Here is a 19,693-nt window from a genome sequence, read left to right on the forward strand (position 1 = left end):
AAATATGCATAAAAGTGTCAAAATATACAACTTTAAATAATAATAATAAAAATAGTAATTTTTAACTTTATTTCAAAATCAGCATACAATTAGTAAGTAGTTGAATAACATATCGATAAATTCAACGAGCCTTCAGTAAGAAATATAAGTTGTTTACATCAAAAATTAATTTAAATGTCAGGAAAAGATTTTTGAAAGTGTATGTTTGGAGTGTCGCTTTATATGGAAGTGAAACTTGGACAATCGGAGTATCTGAGAAGAAAAGGTTAGAAGCTTTTGAAATGTGGTGCTATAGGAGAATGTTAAAAATCAGATGGGTGGATAAAGTGACAAATGAGGAGGTATTGCGGCAAATAGATGAAGAAAGAAGCATTTGGAAAAATATAGTTAAAAGAAGAGACAGACTTATAGGCCACATACTAAGGCATCCTGGAATAGTCGCTTTAATTTTGGAAGGACAGGTAGAAGGGAAAAATTGTGTAGGCAGGCCACGTTTGGAATATGTAAAACAAATTGTTAGGGATGTAGGATGTAGAGGGTATACTGAAATGAAACGACTAGCACTAGATAGGGAATCTTGGAGAGCTGCATCAAACCAGTCAAATGACTGAAGACAAAAAAAAAAAAATTCAATAATTAACAATTAGTTAACATTTTGTTACTTTTGTAAACACAAACAATCAGAGGTATTGTTTCGCTGCTGCTAAGTGTGCTCTAAGAGGCATGTCGCTAATAGGTTTGGCCAGCTACAACATAAGATTTCATTTATTTACAAGGTACCTTAATGAAAAATATTGTAGTAAATATAGTGAAAATATGCATCATCACTAGATTTTAAGGAAAAGTTGCTTTATAGGTACAATTTTCAAAATTTATAGCCGGCTTAGACATGAATCCCAAACCTATGGTGCATATGGAGAGTTAAAATAGAAACATACACTGCCTAGGAATATCTCTTTTCAAAAGAAATTTAACAAGGCAGCAAAATATACCGGTACTAAGTATCGATAAAGATGATCTCATAAAAGATTCAGATCCTAATTCATCCCCACCGGCAAACAGTTTCATCGACCAAACACCATCATTTAAACAAAATGGTCAGCCAAAATCAGCAGAAATCATAAGTCGGTGCGCATAGTATTTAGCGTTTAGGTACCATAATTCTCAAATAAATTAAAAATAAGTAACGTACATCATTTAGAGAATGCTGCTCATATAAAATTTAAGATCTAAGATAGGAATTAGATTAAACAACTTTTTAAGTTTTATTTAAGTATATTTATAGATGTACTTTAGGAATTTTAGATTTAATCATTCGTACAAATATAAACAAAAATAAAAGAAAGAAAAATTTTACTTTATGTTAGTTAGATCTATCTATTACATATGTATAATAATTTATTAATTAGTTTTGTAAATCATAATTTTTAATATTATATCTTTATGATAAGCCACGTTTTTAGTATAGGCATAAAGTATACTTTTTTTAATTTTATATTGTCAGTCTGCAAGTGGATAAATTAAACCTGACTAAGTTAAAAATATAAGATATATTCTTGTAATTTACAACTAAAATTTATTTTAAGACTGATTAGTTTAAAATAATAATTGTTTATGTAAGTAATACAATACGATGTGCTCATTTTAGAACTTAAATGAAACATAATTGTAAAATTTCTAATAAAATTGCTATCGATATTTCACTTTTTATTCTTTAATCGACTATTGCAAGCCATATAGAAAAGGTGACAAAGCAGAAAAATTAACCTTGCAAAACTAATGCCGACTCCAAATATCTGGGATCATTTGCTTAGCAGAAACAAAATATTACAACCTTTATGTATCTGATTTATCAAACTATGAGTCCTGGGGCAGCACCCAGAAAAAATATTATTTTATCCCAGAAATCTCATTTCTTAATACTTTGATATTTCATCAATTTAGGTAAAGACAACAACACATCTTTGGAAAAAAATTAACTACAATACTTTAGTAGTTGAAAAACTAAGCTTTTTTTCCCAGTTTAATCCTGTCACTATTAACTAATTTCCATTCAACTGAATTCAAACATGTAATGTTTGAATATGTTTGTATAACAGGAAATTTAATTAAACATAATAATTAAATACTTTACTTACCGATCAAGTTAAACATTTGTATGTTTACATATGTGAAATGTTTAAATACTTAATTAACACTGATACTATTATTATTAGTAATAGTATTTTAATTAGTTGATATTAATTATTGGTAATAACTGTTACTTCTAGAAACAAATATGTGACGGCCATTTTATTATTAAGAGCCCCTATTTATTAAATAATGCAATTATTGCTCACCATCATGTCTAAAAATCACACATCATTGTACTTTAACACTTTAACACTGCTGTTCCCGTCATTTGACGGAATGACATAACTACGAGAAATGCGGATCTCACGTCATTTAACGGAGTTCATATTTACTTATTATTAAGTGTAATATCCCATCAAAAGACTCGATTCATTCGACCCAAAAAGGTGTAACATGTACTGTTTTTTAAATAATATATATTACAAACCGGTTATATATAACAGGTTTTGTTAGCTGTTCCCTACTATTTTTTATAATACACATACACCAGCAGAATTTAATAGTTAAGCACGTTCTGGCCAGTACTTTCTATTTCAAAGTGCGTTGTTGTAAATGTAAATGAATAATACTGTACTAGTTCGGTCAGAGAATGGAGTTAATCATTTTAAATAATAAGTCGTGGAGTAATCGTGAGATATTAAAAACGAAAAATAGTTGTATTGTTTTTATGCAAAATGCTAACATTTTACCTAAAGAAAAATCGGTACAAATAAATGGTGTTGGATGTAAGTGACGACCATGAGAGATGGAGGTGTAGTAAAGGTGTGTGTCGAGTAAATGTGCAGTTGCATACTAATTCATGGCAGACTAATATTTGTTGTAACTTAACTTATAAAACAGTTGCGGTCAATTAACAGAACTAACTGAAAATATGTCCTAGCTGTAATCATAAACTAATGCATATATGTATTGCCTTTTTTTGGGGGAGAAGGGTTGTGAACAACAGGAAAGATCGTTACTGACTGAACAACAAAACCAAATGAACATATAATTAAAATTTATTTAATTCTGTTTAAATTAGAACAAATAGAAAACATAAATTTAACAAACCGAATAAATTCAAAATATTCAGACACAGCATATGATTGGAAATACTCGGCTACTTTGTTATAATATTAGTAAAATTACAGTAGTATATTCAATGAAATAGAAATTTTTCCCAAGATATAACATGGTCTTTTTTGCTCACACTAAACAGATCCTAAAGCATTTACAATCAGAAAATCTGTTTTATTTAAAATGCAGATAAAATAATCATGAAATGCTAATTCGATAAACAGAAATTTTCTAGTGAGAAATTATGAATTTTTATACGCAAAGTCTGTAATTTATTATTTACAAATTTTTAATCTCTCTTATAACGCGATATTTATTTTTATTTTCAAAAAATACACACATATTTTCATTTATTCTATTTTGAATGCAGAAACTTTATAAACATACTTTTGTTTTAAAAATCATCTACTATTATTAAATGAAAATTTATATTTTTAATGATTCAACATGCATTAGCATTTAGAATGGAAAGTTTATTTTAAGTAATTTTGCGCAATAACTAGATCAATTTAATTCTTTTCATACTTTAATATATCATCGGAAATATGCTAAGTATCGGGAGAAAAAAATCTAAATGTTGGAAAGCAGGTTTGGCCAGCAGGTGACATGTGCAATTTTAAAGTCAGCAGCGTGTTATCACAGTAGTCTAACCGATCAGCAACCAGTTCTGTGAATCATCGATACATGCTCAGATGTTAATCCATTCTGTCAAGAAGTTGAGTTAAGGTTAAACTTTTTTGAAGAGAGGTTGGAGATAAATTACCAAGGTATGACAATACTTAATGCATTCATGTAACACTTGGCTGAATTTATTTTTAAATGGAAATATGGTCACTATAAAGATACTATACTACATTTTCTATGCTATTAGTCATTTGAATGATGGATGTCACCTCACCTTACAAAGAATACCATCAGTCATCTTCAATACCAGAATCAGAGTTCGATTCAACTCTAACGACCATTAAGGTTAGTTTATGGTTTATTCCTAACCTTAACCCTAATTTCCCAACACAGAACAGAACAGTAAACTGAAAAATCTCAATAACTCCAAAAACTGATTACTAATCAACTAGAGTACTAACATGGTGTGGACTTATGGGTCACCCGCTATCCAAACATGCTTTCGGACATTTAGATCCTAAACATCTTCTACAGTAATATGAAAAAAACTGAAGTTGATCAATTGCTCAGAATTACCATATTTTACAACAAAAATTTCTTGAATTCAAATAATTTTAGTTATGCAATTTAATACCATCAGTAGTCAAAATAATCATATACATTAAGAAAAAGCAATAATTACAATCGTTTTATGAAACTATCTTTCTTCAACACGTAGAGAACTCCAAAAGCCAGCACTTTCTAGTTTGGACAAATGGTTAATTATTATGGAAATGCTTATAATTTTATAAGTTATTACATTCATAAAAGGCGTGGCATCAGACAAACTATAAAGTGATTCTAATTGTAATGACATTAGAAGTTCACCTGATATATACATACAAAATAGAAAATCTAATGTAATGTTAACTTAAATCATCAAGAAGATAAATAGTAACAATTAAATTTATACCAACCACACCACAAAAAAAGGCAACCAAATATTTTTAAGTCGGTAAGTGAACCGTAACTAATGTTCAACTAATAGAATTACTTTTTATTAAAAAAAATATAGTGGCAACAAAAATGTCCGAGGTGTACTCCTATCTGACTAATAACTAATTTTGAGTTTACAACATAAAGTAAAATAGAAAACATAAATAAATATATAATTAAAATACAATAAAATACACAAACTTATATTTAAAAAAAGAGAGAAAAAAAGATTTTAAGATATCTTAAAATTTATATCTATACTATATTTTTGACAATGATCAAGTAAGCACACATATACACAGCATGAAAAAATTAAATTTTATATTCTACGTAGATATAAATAATTGTCTGTTATACTTCTAAACAACCTACCTCTTCATTATCATATATGTAAAAATTAACATGTTAAAGTTGAAGGGCACAATGGTCAACACAAATTCAGGAATATGTAAAATTTGTAGAAGAAACTAGCATGTACTATTAAAATAATTTTCAATGGAATTTTCAAGAATTAAAAATAACAGAAATAAAATACATACTGCTACAAAACATTACGTACAGGTACTGTAGCACAATGTCAGAAAGTAGGCATACACCACCATATAACATGAATTATTCTTACAACAGAATAAGAATGAATTTAATTAAAATATAATCATGTTTTTTTACTCTGGTAAGGTAAAATCATTTCACCATAAAATCATGTATATGTAAATGACATTACATAAGTTGCAAAAGATAAAAATTATAAATTCTTTACAAGTTATTGCTTTATAAATGTATTATGCTTTAAGTAATGATTTATAAATTTCTAACAGGGCTTAACAAAATAAAAATAAATAATGAATACACGAACTTGACAACTAATAATACTGAGACGTAAAGAACGCGAAAGCGAAACGAAAAATTCTCAATACACCGGCAGAAACACCAAACACTTAATGTACACGAAGTTTATAATTAAACGAATAAAAGAGATAAAACTTTTACTCGATACAACACGTCGCACTAAATTTATAGTGTTAGGCTAGAAAATAAATTTACGTTAGGTCCACATCACTACATTAATTACAATTAAATAATCGAAAAAATAATAATTTAAAACTCAAGTCATACTACAATCCAGGTAAAATAATAAAATTAAAAAAAATATATCTATAAAAATATCACTGTCCACGCAGACCAAAACTACAAATGTATTGCATCCGCCATATTTGTTCTTTACAATTCTATCGTGCAATAAAATCACTTATTTAATACTTAATTATTATTAACTAATTAAAGCAATTATGTCTTATAAAAGCAAACAATATTAAGTAAATTAAATAAAATTGTTAAAACAATTAACGTAACGTACTCGCCCACAATAATAACAGTCTAATGTAAAAACAAATACGCAGGGTAGAGCCGAGCGATGAACCGGACGCCGAATCCCATCACAGTCAAACGTTAAATGTTATAGTAAAACTACAGCTAATAAATATATATTGTAAGATTTTATTTATTAAAATAATACCTTATTTATAAGTAAGTCAATTAGCATTCAATTTGACTGAATTTAAAATGACTTTAGAAAGGCAAGTTTCCATACAACACGCAGCCATCTCGTTACCGCTAGCATGATGAAAGTAACAAGGATTAGCATTTCGCACAGTCTTCGGCGCGCATGCGTATACGCTCGTCCCAAAATCTCATTTTCTACCGGGTTATTTGAACATATAAGAGTAAAGGATTTTGGGACAAAAGTTTTTAGTTGTACAAAAATTTTACAAAGTTTTAAATACATGATAATGATTAAACGAGCTAACAATCCAATATTTATTAAATATAATAACTTTTTTTTTTAATAATAATCCTTAATAAAAAAAAATATTTTATACAAGTCTATTGATTCTTAAGAGTATTGAAATTGATTGTTAATTAAGATAAAATTCAAAATAATGAATGAAACCTAAACAAACAAACAGGGGACACATCTTATGAAGTGTAACTTCAAAATTTTATAAATAAGATCTGATATTATTTATTTTGGTCAATCTTCAGAATTGATGATTTTTTAGTTTAATTAAAAATATTATCGCAAAACAATTTTTGAAAGAAATTGCTTTTAATAATCTAATTTACACGGGAAAATGAGATATTACTTATTTTTTTTACGGATACCAAAATGAATATTACTTTATAATACTGAAATAAAAATAAAATAAAAAGTTGTTAAGTGAAAAATAATTTTATATTCAATAACGATATTTTTCTAACGAGTCAAATGAAATGCAGGGGATTTTCTAGGTAAACCATTTTAAACCGCATGCAATAAAGAGAACAACTGTTCTGCATTTAGGTTTGATATCTTAATCCGGAGGTCCTGGGTTTGAATCCTGATCAGGCGCATTTTAAACGCTGAAAAATGTGTTCGTATTCCACATGCACAAACTTTGAGCTTATGGTGATTTAATCGTAAAAACCAAATAAACTTCGTTTTAGCAGATGCGATTATACAAAGTCAGCTCCATTACATATTTTGTAGTACTTAGGGGCAATCCTTTTATAAACAATTTTAAGTATTACTTAATCGATGATTTTATCATTACAACTTCATTATAAGCTTGTTCATTTTTTTAATGTCTAAAATGTTCGTTACCTAATTAAGATCTTTCAGGTACATTCAATCCTATGTTTATGTTGTAGTAAAAAGTTATCTAAATAAGACGGTATAGAAGAATTAAGTTAACAGATTACCAGTTTACATTATTAAGGTGTAAAGATCAACAGTATCTTTAAATAATACACTTTTAATAATAAAAAAATTCTACCGGTTAAAAGTAACAAACTCCTACTTCAATATAAAAAATTACCTAGTAATAAAAAAAAAACTAACATTTTTATATTTCATATATTAAACACACACAACACACACACAAAAGTAGTATATTACCGGTTTTGGACCACACCCCCTTATTTCAAATTAAGAGCACTTTTTTGAAAACACTACCCTCTTATTTCAAAATAAGACCCGGTTTAAAAACCATACTTATTTTAAGCATATCTATTTCTAATTAGAAACGTACGACCGCCCCCTTATTTCAAAATAAGTAAACACCTGCTGCAAACACAATTTTAACGGGCTGAAGCCCATTAAAATCGATTTAGCTTAAACAATATTATAATGACCATAAGGTAAAGTGCTAATACAATCTTCCAGTATAAATCTTTTATCATCAAACGGTGAGAGAGCTTTCTTGTTCGCTTCAATTGTAAACACATCACGGTGATAACTTCTGATTAAATTCATGCGCTTAATTTTTTCGACCGTCTTAAATAAACATTCTTTATAATCTTCAAATGAAATACCATTCTCAACTACATTTTTCTTAACACCTTTTGACTTCTTTACGGCCAATTTCTTCTCTCTTTCTTCATCTCCTTCAACAGCAGTCGCGTACACTTTTGATCGAAGACCAATAAATTCTGTCGTAATTTCACCGTTCATTTCAAGGGTGCAGAAAAAGCCTATCCTATTTGAGTTCGGCGATGTGAATAATTTTTTACGGGAAACAAGAGAAAATTACAAAATATTTTCGACGAAACGACTCTTATTTAGAATTAACAGCATTATGGATTATTTTATAGTAGCGCAAACATTTTCGGCGAAAAAAATTAAACGGTTGTTAAAAAAATTTCGTATATAATAAAAACATGCGGCTTAAAAATATTATTAATGAATCTTTTAGGGAATTGGTGATTCCGGCGATGGAAATTAGAGAGGTTTTACGACAAGAATATTATTTAAAGAAATTTAGAGAAAATAGGAAGAATCCGGGCGCGGTTATTTTGGATCTTTACGAAAAACGAAAATTACGAGAGTATTGCGTAAAAACAGAAAACCAGAGAAAACGGTATACCAAACAACAGTTAAGGATTTACCGGGAAAAACCATCGCAGGTGGTGAGTTGATTTTAAGAACTTTTTGTCTGGAAAATATTGACAGATTAATTACGGACTTCGGCAAAATAAATTACACCGAGAATAGCGGCGTAGGGAAAACTAAAGAAAAATTATTCCCGGCCGTTAACAGAAATGTTTTGCGATAATATTATGTTAATAAAAATTTTACCACCAGACAGCACGGACGAAAATAACGACCGATTAGTGAAGAAAAATTTGTGTGGCGTTAACAATTCTTTATTACGTAGCATTTTCCATAAATATAATTTAGCTAGACACGGAGTAAAAGCAAAAATGTCGACAAAAATTATAGAAAAAAATATCCAATTTCACCGAGAAAAATACCGGGCGATAATTCCACAGCGATATTACGATCTTTATCCGAAGAAATTTGTCTCTCTGCCGTATAAGATAAAACTAGCAGACGAAAAATTATCCGATATTTTGAGGGATAAATACGATAACAGCTGGAAAAATACGATATTTTTATGACAGACATCGATATTACCCAGGATTTTACAGGAATTTTTAATAAGAGAAACGGAACAATATTTAACAGAAAATTTCGACTTTTGTTTTCCTTGTACCGACTACAATGACAGACGCTCGAATATTATTGTACAAAACGATAATACTGTTGGATCGGACTGCTTAACTTGGTCGCACAAGAATATAAGAGAAAAAATCTACAATAAATTTGTATGCCGAATGACATCTCCAGGCGTGATACCGCATTGCAAATTTTGTTAATCGTCCAGACAAACGATTAAGAGAAACTTTTACAAGCCCAGCCTCACAGAAACACGGGATGACGCGCCTGGAAGCTACGTTTTACGTGTATAACAACAATAACGAAGAGGGATTTAGCTTAAAAATACCACGACGAATGTACTAGAAAAGTACAAAAAAATATTTACGAATGCACCGTTCTATTCTGTGTCTGTTACAAAACAACGGGGAAAAATCTGTAGCGTGTTAAAATATACCTGCTGCGTTGTTTATAAAGATTTACTGTATTATTGTTTACGGGCAAATTCTCTTACTAAAAAACTAATCGGATACAAGATAAAACTCGATAAAGACAAGCAAAAAAGAAAAAAAATTAATACGCTACATTTTAAACGGATTTAGCTTTAATATGCTGCCGATCGATTTGTTGGAAACGGAAGAGAAAAACAACAAATTAAATATTTTCTACTCCGCTTACGTAAAAATAGGAGAAACTTTTTTTTCTGGTTATAATTTTCTATTTAGCGCAAAATGTGTTAATTTAAATACCGGACTTAATACAAGATATTGTAAACCACGATTTCCAGAGAAACAATTGTCCCTTAAAAACAACTTAAATTTCTACAACATCCAGCAAATCGTGCCGACTACAGGTTGTGTTGTTTACGGCGTAAAATTGTTGGAGGAATTATCCAAGAAACAAGAAAGAATTTCGAACAAGCTGAAAAATCTCTAGATATCGCCAGCGCGTTAGAAGTATTGAAAATAAAGAATAACGAGCAAAAATATAGCGCTGAATTTTATAAAAATTTACACAAAGGTAACCGGATCGAATAACCTGCAAATTCTAGCGTAGAAGTGTTTGGTTTTATAGTAATAACAACAGAGAAATTCCCTATTGTTGCGATTTACTGTAGAAAGCTATGAGAAAAAACTTTAGAATTTACTGTTAAGGGACAATTTAAGCGTAGATTAATAAAATTTAATAAAATCGCAAAACAAGAGGGATTTATACAGATGTCTTATAAAAACAATTATTTCCACTACTGACCTAAAGAAACACCATTTTTCAAAATACAATCTAAAGAACATGTGTACCACAAAGGTTTTTAAGTATGTGCATATTTCTGTTACTAGTCCCTTCGAAAGCTTAACGATCGAGGAAAAAGAAAATATACAGTAAAAAGAAGAGAAAGTAAATATATCTAAAGAAATAGTAGAAAAAATGCTGTGCAGACATTTTACTTAAGCGCTAATTTTACTGTATCTAAATGTAAAAAATAGAGGATTTAGAAGAGGGCGTTTATACTATTAATTCTATAACAACAGATTTTAGAGAAAAAACACGTTATGCCTTTACTTTAGAAGAGAAAGAGACCGTAGAATACGTTTCCAATTCCTTTATGGAGAAAGAACCAGACTTTAATTTTAGATTTAAAATAAAAGCAGATATACTAAAACGTGGAGAAAACAGGGAAAAAATCTAAAGTTCTTTGCATGTGGCTGTTTTTACCTCTTAGCTCTTTTTTCCGTTAATTCTAACAGTGATGATGTCCAAAAAGTAACAATATTTTATAAATATGATACATGTATCAATATCATACACAGTTATGATTTCATATTTTCCAAACATGATTCATATATTACCCATAACATTTATTTTGAATTGCAAAAAATTATGCTATAATACAGGTTGTTATACACCCGCTTTTGGTTACAAATCCAACTTGGATGATTCCTCAAATACGTCAGATTATGAGAATTTTTAAAGAAAAAATTAAATTACCGTCTCCACTGTGGAAACACCAAAAATTAAAAAAGGAAATTTTATTAATGAAATGCCATATCAATAATTTTTATTTAACTGCCTGTTGGCATCTGTAGCTTTGATGTTGGAACTGAAGGTTGTAACCAAAGATTTGAATGGCAAAATAATCACAGTCTTTGACACTCCATTTTTTGAACAAAATTTACAGATTAACATCAAATACAAGGGCACATTATCATAGATATTACGAGATAAGAACAGAATAGAAAGGATGTTGATTTAGGAAGATCATCATTTTTAGTTTTATATTGTGATTTTTCAAGAAAAAAAGTATTTTTTTGAGTTTTTGTTATTGGAAGATCTTAATTTAAGCATATTCAAGATTGAAGGTATTACATGTTATATTGCATCTACCTTACTCTTTGATATATTAATTTAAAGCTCATGTAATGTCAGGAGTCAGCAGTAACAATACTATTACTGACATGAGAAATAATAAGATGAAAAATTAATAAATAGTTAAAAAATAAATAAAATTAACAATAAGAGAAATTAATTAATTAATAAAAAAATATTATTTAAACAAAATGAATATAAGAGAAACAAATCGGAATAAATTATTATATACCTTTCATTCCTTGTACTCCTTTTTGCATGAAAAAATAGAAAGAAAAGCATTCTGATAAAATCGGCATTTAATAAAAATAGAAGCCATTCAGAAATAAAATATGAGAAATGAATTTAAGCAAATATTGCACCTGCCAACATGATTTTTATCATATATCTTCAGAAATTATAATGTCTAAAAGGAAATAAAATAACAGTATATTAAATACATACTAAATCAATAACTGTACATGTTAGTGATAAAATAACTTTAATTTGATTTTCAATGTTTTATTAAAATTGATTAAATCAATCAATAATTCCAAAAACATACTGTTCATAACAACTTTTAAAAGATTGGTTAAATCGGTTTCAAAAACAATCTAAGAAATAAAAAAATATTACTAAAGTTTTTTCAAGTACATTTTAAAGTAAATCACATCATTAGAAAAAATGTTAACAATCATATTGTAACCTACGTAATGATAACTGAACAAGCAAACGGTTCATCCCCTTACTAATAAAGTACCTCGGAGAGTCCCATTCTGCAAATCAGAAGGTATGAAATAAGAATGACACATCCAATATTCAGACATTATCAATAAAATTCTATCAACCATAACAGTTGATCACGCTTAAAATCTGCTTATATTAAGAAACCACAAAAGTAATAACACTAATTTCTTCTACATATTATTTATAATAAACTGTGCTATAAAAAATTATTTTTCAATGATTTAATAACTACATTTAAAAAAAAATTATTTAAAACAAAATTAAAGGTAACAATGGATTAAATAATGATAGGTATCATTCATTGTTATCATATTTAATAATAAAAAAGGGATACCATTAAATGGTTTTTATCATTAAAATCTTATTTTTTTTATAACCAGAATTTTAAAAAAAGAAGTAAATTGTCTTACTGTTTGCAGTAGGTTGTTGGTCCCTATATATATATATATATATATATATATATATTAATTTAGTAAAATCAATTCTTCCTTTATTGTTGTTCATATCTTCCTCTATATTAAATATATTAAAGACTAAAAGTAAAACTCAACAATCCACCACAGTATGGGATCCAATAATATATCTTACTTTACTATTATTTCTTCATTTTTAAATCAAAAGTGCTTTCTAGGATTATCCCTCATAGTCAGATGATCAAAAATTAAAAACTTTAAAATTACACATTAAAAAATTAAAATTATCACATATATATTGTAAAATATGCACTCAAAAATTAAAAATTAAACATTCTTAATAACATCAATTTTTTTTTTTTTTAAATCATATATGCTTGTGGCCAGCCACTAATATTACTAATATTTTACTAATATTGTACTAATATTTTATGAATTTTACTTAATATTTACAAAAGTTTGATAAGGTCAGCTTTGATAAGAAAATCATTATCAAATTCTGCCGATTAATAAAGCTGAATTTTTGTTTACATCTGTATATATAATATTTTCCTAAAATGTCCAGTTTTTTATCATTATCATGTTCTTATGTAATTTCAATTATTTTTAAATCTGTTTCTAAATCGGTAATGGAATATTAACCATCCATTAAATGATCGGTAACATTAGAAAATCCTAACTTATTGTTTTTATAATGTCTAAAATGTTCTGCAAACCTTGCCCTAAACAATCTATTAGTTTTCCCAATGTAAATTTTATTAAAAACATTACATGTTATTTTATAGACACCACATAAATAATTAGAATCAAATCATAATTGTGGAATTTAAAAAGTCTTTATATTTTTCACCATTATAAACATTAATCAAACTTTCAATAATATTAGTATAACAGTATTTTATATAGATATTGTCATTGCCACGTTTATTATTTATAGGTTTAAATGTTGTTGTATTACTTGATTTTAATCTTTGTTTTTTATAAATATTAACAATTAATGAGGTGCTATATCCATTTCTAACTGTAATACATATTTTTATGATATTTATTTCTGTACCTAATTTTGCTCCAATTACTCCTACTTCTCTAATCTACAAGTCTAATGCAGCTCCTCTGTTGGTTGTTCATCTCTTCATATTCCATCTCCTTTACTTATCCTTTATCCCTTCAATGGGAATCAGGTCAGCTACCATCTTCATTCCATCAATAACATTACATTCTAATAGCTGATAGGGCAGCCACTTTCCACTGCTTTCTTGGGTGTAGTGGGATAGTGACTCTGTCTATTGAACTCCAGGTACTTTTGTTTGCTATTGAGGACTGTACAAAAAGTCTTAACTAAAAGCCAATTTGCTCAGTTGTTAAAGCTAAGCCTCTTATTCCTAATAAAACCTAATCTAAGAACTAACAATATTGTAATATGCTTTTTTCTTCCAAAAAATCCACATAAATCAGTTTTAAGTGGCTTTTATTGAATTACTGTATAGCATGTTTTCGAACAAATGGGCGATATTTTTTTCAACTATTAAATTATTTTGCCTCTCACATTATGGCAATTATTATTATCAATGTTTGTTAATAAAATTTGTTTAAATATATTTAAAATTACTAAATGATTAGCCATTTTATGTAAACTGTTTGGCAGAATATTATTTTTATAATCCATTATAAAATATTAATGTGAAAAAGTTATGCTTTATGTTAGAGTTCTTTAGAAACTTTACTAACTTAGACTATGTATACAGCTTTTGAATCTTACCCAAATTCAAAACAGTTTTGTTTAATGATTCTTTATGTAAAAAAAATTATTCATGTAATAACAACTGAATGTGTTATTTTTGCTAAAAAGAATAACCACTTATTAAGAAATAACAAACAATATCCACTTCTATCAAATCACACAACAGAGCTGTTTTCATATAACTCAATATAACACATCACTTATGAGAAAAGGCCTTATTATGCTGCCATTGCCATTTTTTATAAATTTATTATCGAACTACAGTATTTAAAAAATTTTTCCTCCAGTTTATTTAAACTGGAGGAACTGTTATCGCAACAATTTTTATTTTATAATTAATTATATATTTTGTGATGCTGCCCAGGAAATTACTGGAGCAGTGGTCTACCATAATCAATCCATTCATAATGTATTCATGTGATCAAAATAAAGATTTATTTAACACTATTTCATTGTATAATAATAAGCAAATATACTAAAATTTTCCTAAAGATTGCTTTAATTTTCAGAAAGTGTCATTACTGAACCGTTCAATGAACAGAAATTCTTAGAAAATTGTTCTACTAATGGAGAAAGCAGATCATTAAAAAATTTACAGTTTCCATTTTTATATTTTGAAGAGTCATGTGCAGAACTTTATGAAGAATGTGCCAAAAGAAAGAAGTATGTTTTACATTTATTATTTATATCATTAAATTGGTTAATTTATTATTACTACTTTTTTTTAATTTTAGAAGATTATTCACTACAAAAGCTCAAGGATATTATCGGATTTGTTTTGTAAATTATATCAGTAGCATCTACTGTGGTTATAGGTAATAATTAAATCCCATTATGTACAAAGTTCCCCATTCAAGAGGAAACTAAATTTTATCTTATCTTTCAGTTTTAATAGGTGAACAATCTGGAAAATGGGCCCTATTTCTGAACAAAAAACCATCTTAGCATTTTAACAAAAATAAATTCTATTCAGAAAAAGAAAATATCCAAAAGAAACATTTCAAACCGGTGTGTAGAAAATAAAAAAGAAGAAATAATACTGTGAGGTTGTAATAACAGTGTGTGCGATTTTGTTCATTAGGATTCAGTTAACAGCACAGTCTGCAGTAGTTAGCAGATAATTTTATAAGACCATCACCCAAATGACAGTTTTGCTGTTGAAGGCAAGGTAATAAAACTTAAATTGTAATAAAAGCATTAAGTTACACTAAAAAAATTTAAAATTTTTCAAAAAAAAAATATTTTTTTAACTTCAGTATATATTTTTTTTACTGCACAGTATACTGTATAAAGTAAAGTATGCTAAAAATTTAATGAAGGAACACGTAAATCTTGAAATTTCATGACGACTTTAAGAAGAAAAGAAAACAATTTTACAATTGAAAAACTCCAGAAGAATAAAAGTATGTATATTGGTCTGTTTTTGCTTGACATCTTCATCCTTCATGAACAAATTTGGCATGATTATTTCTGTATATGGAGCATTGATGCCAATTCATTATGGTCACAATCGATCACGGGAGCAGGGAGATTCATATTTCAAAATATTGCTCAAAGGATAGATGTATTTTTTTACATAATTTAATGTTCCTTAAGTAGCCAAGATATTTTTTGATAGTTTTTGGTCTTATTCAAAGCCCAATAAAGGGCAATAAATTGGGTGGGGTGTTAACAACTTTTCCTTTTTTATAGTTTCCGAACTCAAACTTAGATTCTTATACTAATTAGATGATTCTACTACATTAGTATGTCACTTTAGCTATGTAGTAGGGGAGTTTTCATTCAGGGGTGGGGATAATACTTTCTTTTTTTTTTCTTTTTTTCATCAGTTATTGTTTTGTTTGATATCTACTGACTAACTATAATGAAATTTTTTACAATGACTTCTGAATATGGGTCACTGTTGTGACTTAACTTTGGTTACAACCGGTCAAGGCGGTAGAGAGGTACAGTCCCATATATCAGAATGTCTAAATCAGAATTGTACTTAAAAGTAGAATAATTTTTTTTACGTAATTCATTACTTGTGTACTTACATATAAGATTAATTATTTTTTATTAATTTATTAGGAAAAATATTTAATCTATATTAAACATTAGATATATTTTTCTTTTTATAAAATTGATCCTTTAGGGAATCATATTCCTCTGCGCTATACAAATTATATTAATCCGATCAACCCAAGTACAGAATTAATAAAATAAAATAAAATAGGATGACACTTACCTTATTCCATAATCCAAGCACGAGCGCTTTCGCGAGTATCTCGCATCATCAGTTGCTTTATAATTTTTCAAATCTTTTGTTGCAAATTACACATTAAAATTCAAATTGAGATTTAAAATTGTTAAAAGATCCTTTTCCAATTAAATCAAAACAGAAATAAAACTAAACTTTTTTTTTTATATTCAAAATTTTAAATTCTTAATTAAAATTAAAAATTGCATTTATACAAAATATGAAGTCATTAATAAAAAAATTAAAATCAAGGAAAGATTTGAAAAATTATAGAGCAACTGATGACACAAGGTACTCGTGAAAACGCTCTTGCTTGGATTATGGAATAAGGTAGATGATGTCATCTTATTTTATTTTATTAATTCTGTTATTTTGATCGGATTAATATATATATATATATATATATATATATATATATATGTAATTAGTAATTACTATTACAGTATAAGTAATATGTTTACTACTATAACTATAGATGGATATTATGATTCATTACTTGTAATGTTCTTTGATTTGTATTTATTGATAATAAACAAAGTGCTAGTAAGGTAACCACTTGAAAGAATAGAATTTTATTATTTAAAGTAGACAAAAAAAATTTTTTCATTCATAATATATTACTTGATTTATTGTTGTTTAAGAGTGTTTGAAGAAGCATTAACACCAAAAAAGAAGGTAATGAAAGAAGAAAAACTAACTGATGTAAAGACTACAGTAAAACCAGAAACAAGTAAATCAAAGAAAGCAAATGAAATTATTTATGATGAAGAGGTAAATAATTTTTACAATAGGATTAAATATTTGATACAACATATCAAGACACCTATTCTAACCTCTTAACTGATTAAAATGTATTGTGTTACACCTACTAGAAACAGCGTGCATAATTTGTTAATTGAAAACAGACAGTAGTATATATTTTTAACAGATTATTAATTCACCATAACATAACCCGACATATGTGAATATGTAGGGAATAATGATTTAAGGTAATATATTTATATGAACTGAGGTCAGATTATGTCAAAAGAGGTACCGACTGGAGTCACTTTCTCTGTGAGTAATAATGGTCACATACAGTCAACCAGTAACTGTGATGTACTGTACTGAGAAAGTTTTTACTTGTAAAATTTTACATCATCACTATCATTTATATAGACTTGGAATACTAATGTGTAATAGTATATTTGTCTCAGAAAAGGGATCATGAAACCACTTAACTCCTAATTTTACTTAGTGGGCATCTGATACAGATTGTTTAATATTCTTGAGAGGGGCTGTGACATTTTCAGGAGCCTCTACATTGATAATCATAAAACTGAAAGGTTGTTATTATCAACATTTAGAGCCTTCCAATCCTATTATCACGGTATTTTTTAAACAGCAGTCAGTTTCAAAGCCATCACATCTGATTATGAAATCTGATACGTTAATATGTTAGTCAAAAAGTGTAGAATTTTTTTTATACTTTTCAAATAAATTATTGAATTTTTTCATAAGCTCTCTTTACAGAACTATTCCAAAAATGAACTTCCAATTAACTGTTAGAAATAAATCTGTAGCTAACAACACAGTGCATAACCACCAGTAATTTCTACATGCTTATCTACTGTCATTCTATTTTGTGCTGTTGAAGCAAAGACTGGTAAAATAGAATATTATTGTCATTTCTACCAAGAGTAAGGCACATGACAAGATTTATTTTTCACACGTTTAGTACCTAATGGCTACAAAGTCCATTGACAATTGAACCTTGTAATGGTAAGAATGAGTGCATTACAAGTATTCCATTTTGGGCAGTAGTTGAAAACAACTGATGAGTTATCTGTGAGTATTCTATTAATTTATAAAGTGTACAGTAGTTGTTTTATAAACAGTAAAAATGAATTATTCTTGCATTGAGTGAATTGTTGATTTTTTTTTATAGTTATCTTACTGTTAATTCAATATTAGTTTCTATTATTTAATGTAAAGTTTTTAGTAAATTGGAATTGTATTTTGATATTAATAATTTAATTATTACTAAATTAACTTTGTGATTAATTTGAATTGCTATTTTGTATCTATGATTTAAGAGTAATAAACTGTATTTATAAGAAATTCTTTCATGCACTATCTCAATATCCTTGTTGAATTACAAATATTATATATATTTATTATAAACAAGCAATTAGAACTCAATTTCTGAATAGCTCTCATAATTTATTACATAGTTTTCTAAATATGTCTTATTATTTCTTTTAAATAAATAATTTTGTTTCAGGAAGAAAGCGATGATGAAACTTATTTTCCAATTGGTAAAACTAAAGTCAAACCAGTTATAAAAACTGAGGAGAAAAAATCTCTTGCTTTCAAAAAGAAAAGACGTTTAAAAAATCTTTAAATATATATATATATAAATTTAATTTTTATACTATTAGCATTATGGAAAATTAATTGTAATTATGCTAGTATATAAATTTATATTATTGCATGATAAATTTAATCATAAGCAAAACCAATATGTACTATGTTTAATTTTTCTCATTGTGCCAATGAGTTATATCATTCATTAATTACTATGGGATTGGAACTAATCACTATGGGATTGGAACAACTGCTTGCTATGTACATTTTTCCATATAATAAAAAATAGGTTTAACCTTTATCTATAAGTTTATTTAATTTTTTTGTTAATCTATCAAATGAAATTACAATAAATTATAATTTGAAAAACATATAAGAATTGTTTGTTATTTTAAACTTAAAAGAAAAATATGCCCACAGTCACAAGTACAATACTGTTATTATTAATTTCATTATTCGGCAATACATAAAAGAACTACCAACTTCCTTGTAAAATAAAAAAAAGTCCAAGTAAAACATAATTTTATTTTAATAAAATTAAATGAATAACCTTTATCAACCCATGCACGACATAATGTAGCATCACTAAAAGACTAATAAAA

General features: G+C 27.5%; 2 protein-coding genes across 4 annotated transcripts in view; one reads left to right on the forward strand and one right to left on the reverse strand.

Moving 5' to 3' along the window:
- The window catches only part of LOC142330255 (uncharacterized), a 30,734-nt gene extending 24,294 nt beyond the window's left edge, over window positions 1-6,440 (reverse strand). Inside the window, exon 1 of one of the 3 annotated variants that reach the window (XM_075375436.1) lies at window positions 6,305-6,440. The gene's annotated coding sequence lies outside the window, so the exon portion shown is untranslated. The other 2 variants (XM_075375438.1, XM_075375439.1) reach the window with 2 other exon arrangements.
- Window positions 6,441-12,636: 6,196 nt separating this feature from the next.
- Window positions 12,637-19,206, forward strand: LOC142330743 (uncharacterized). Its single transcript, XM_075376189.1, has 4 exons — window positions 12,637-12,643; window positions 15,016-15,169; window positions 17,387-17,516; window positions 19,009-19,206. Exons 1-4 carry the CDS (start codon window positions 12,637-12,639, stop codon window positions 19,126-19,128), a joined length of 411 nt encoding a protein of 136 aa, XP_075232304.1. The 3' UTR covers window positions 19,129-19,206.
- The last annotated feature ends 487 nt before the right edge of the window (window positions 19,207-19,693 follow it).

Source organism: Lycorma delicatula, chromosome 9, assembly GCF_047948215.1.
Source record: "Lycorma delicatula isolate Av1 chromosome 9, ASM4794821v1, whole genome shotgun sequence".
Taxonomy (NCBI): Eukaryota; Metazoa; Arthropoda; class Insecta; order Hemiptera; family Fulgoridae; genus Lycorma; species Lycorma delicatula.

Coding starts and splice junctions, on each gene's coding strand:
- LOC142330743 (XM_075376189.1), top strand. Junction 15,170..17,386: donor GAATGTGCCAAAAGAAAGAA/GTATGTTTTACA, acceptor TTGTTGTTTAAG/AGTGTTTGAAGAAGCATTAA. Junction 17,517..19,008: donor AAATTATTTATGATGAAGAG/GTAAATAATTTT, acceptor ATTTTGTTTCAG/GAAGAAAGCGATGATGAAAC.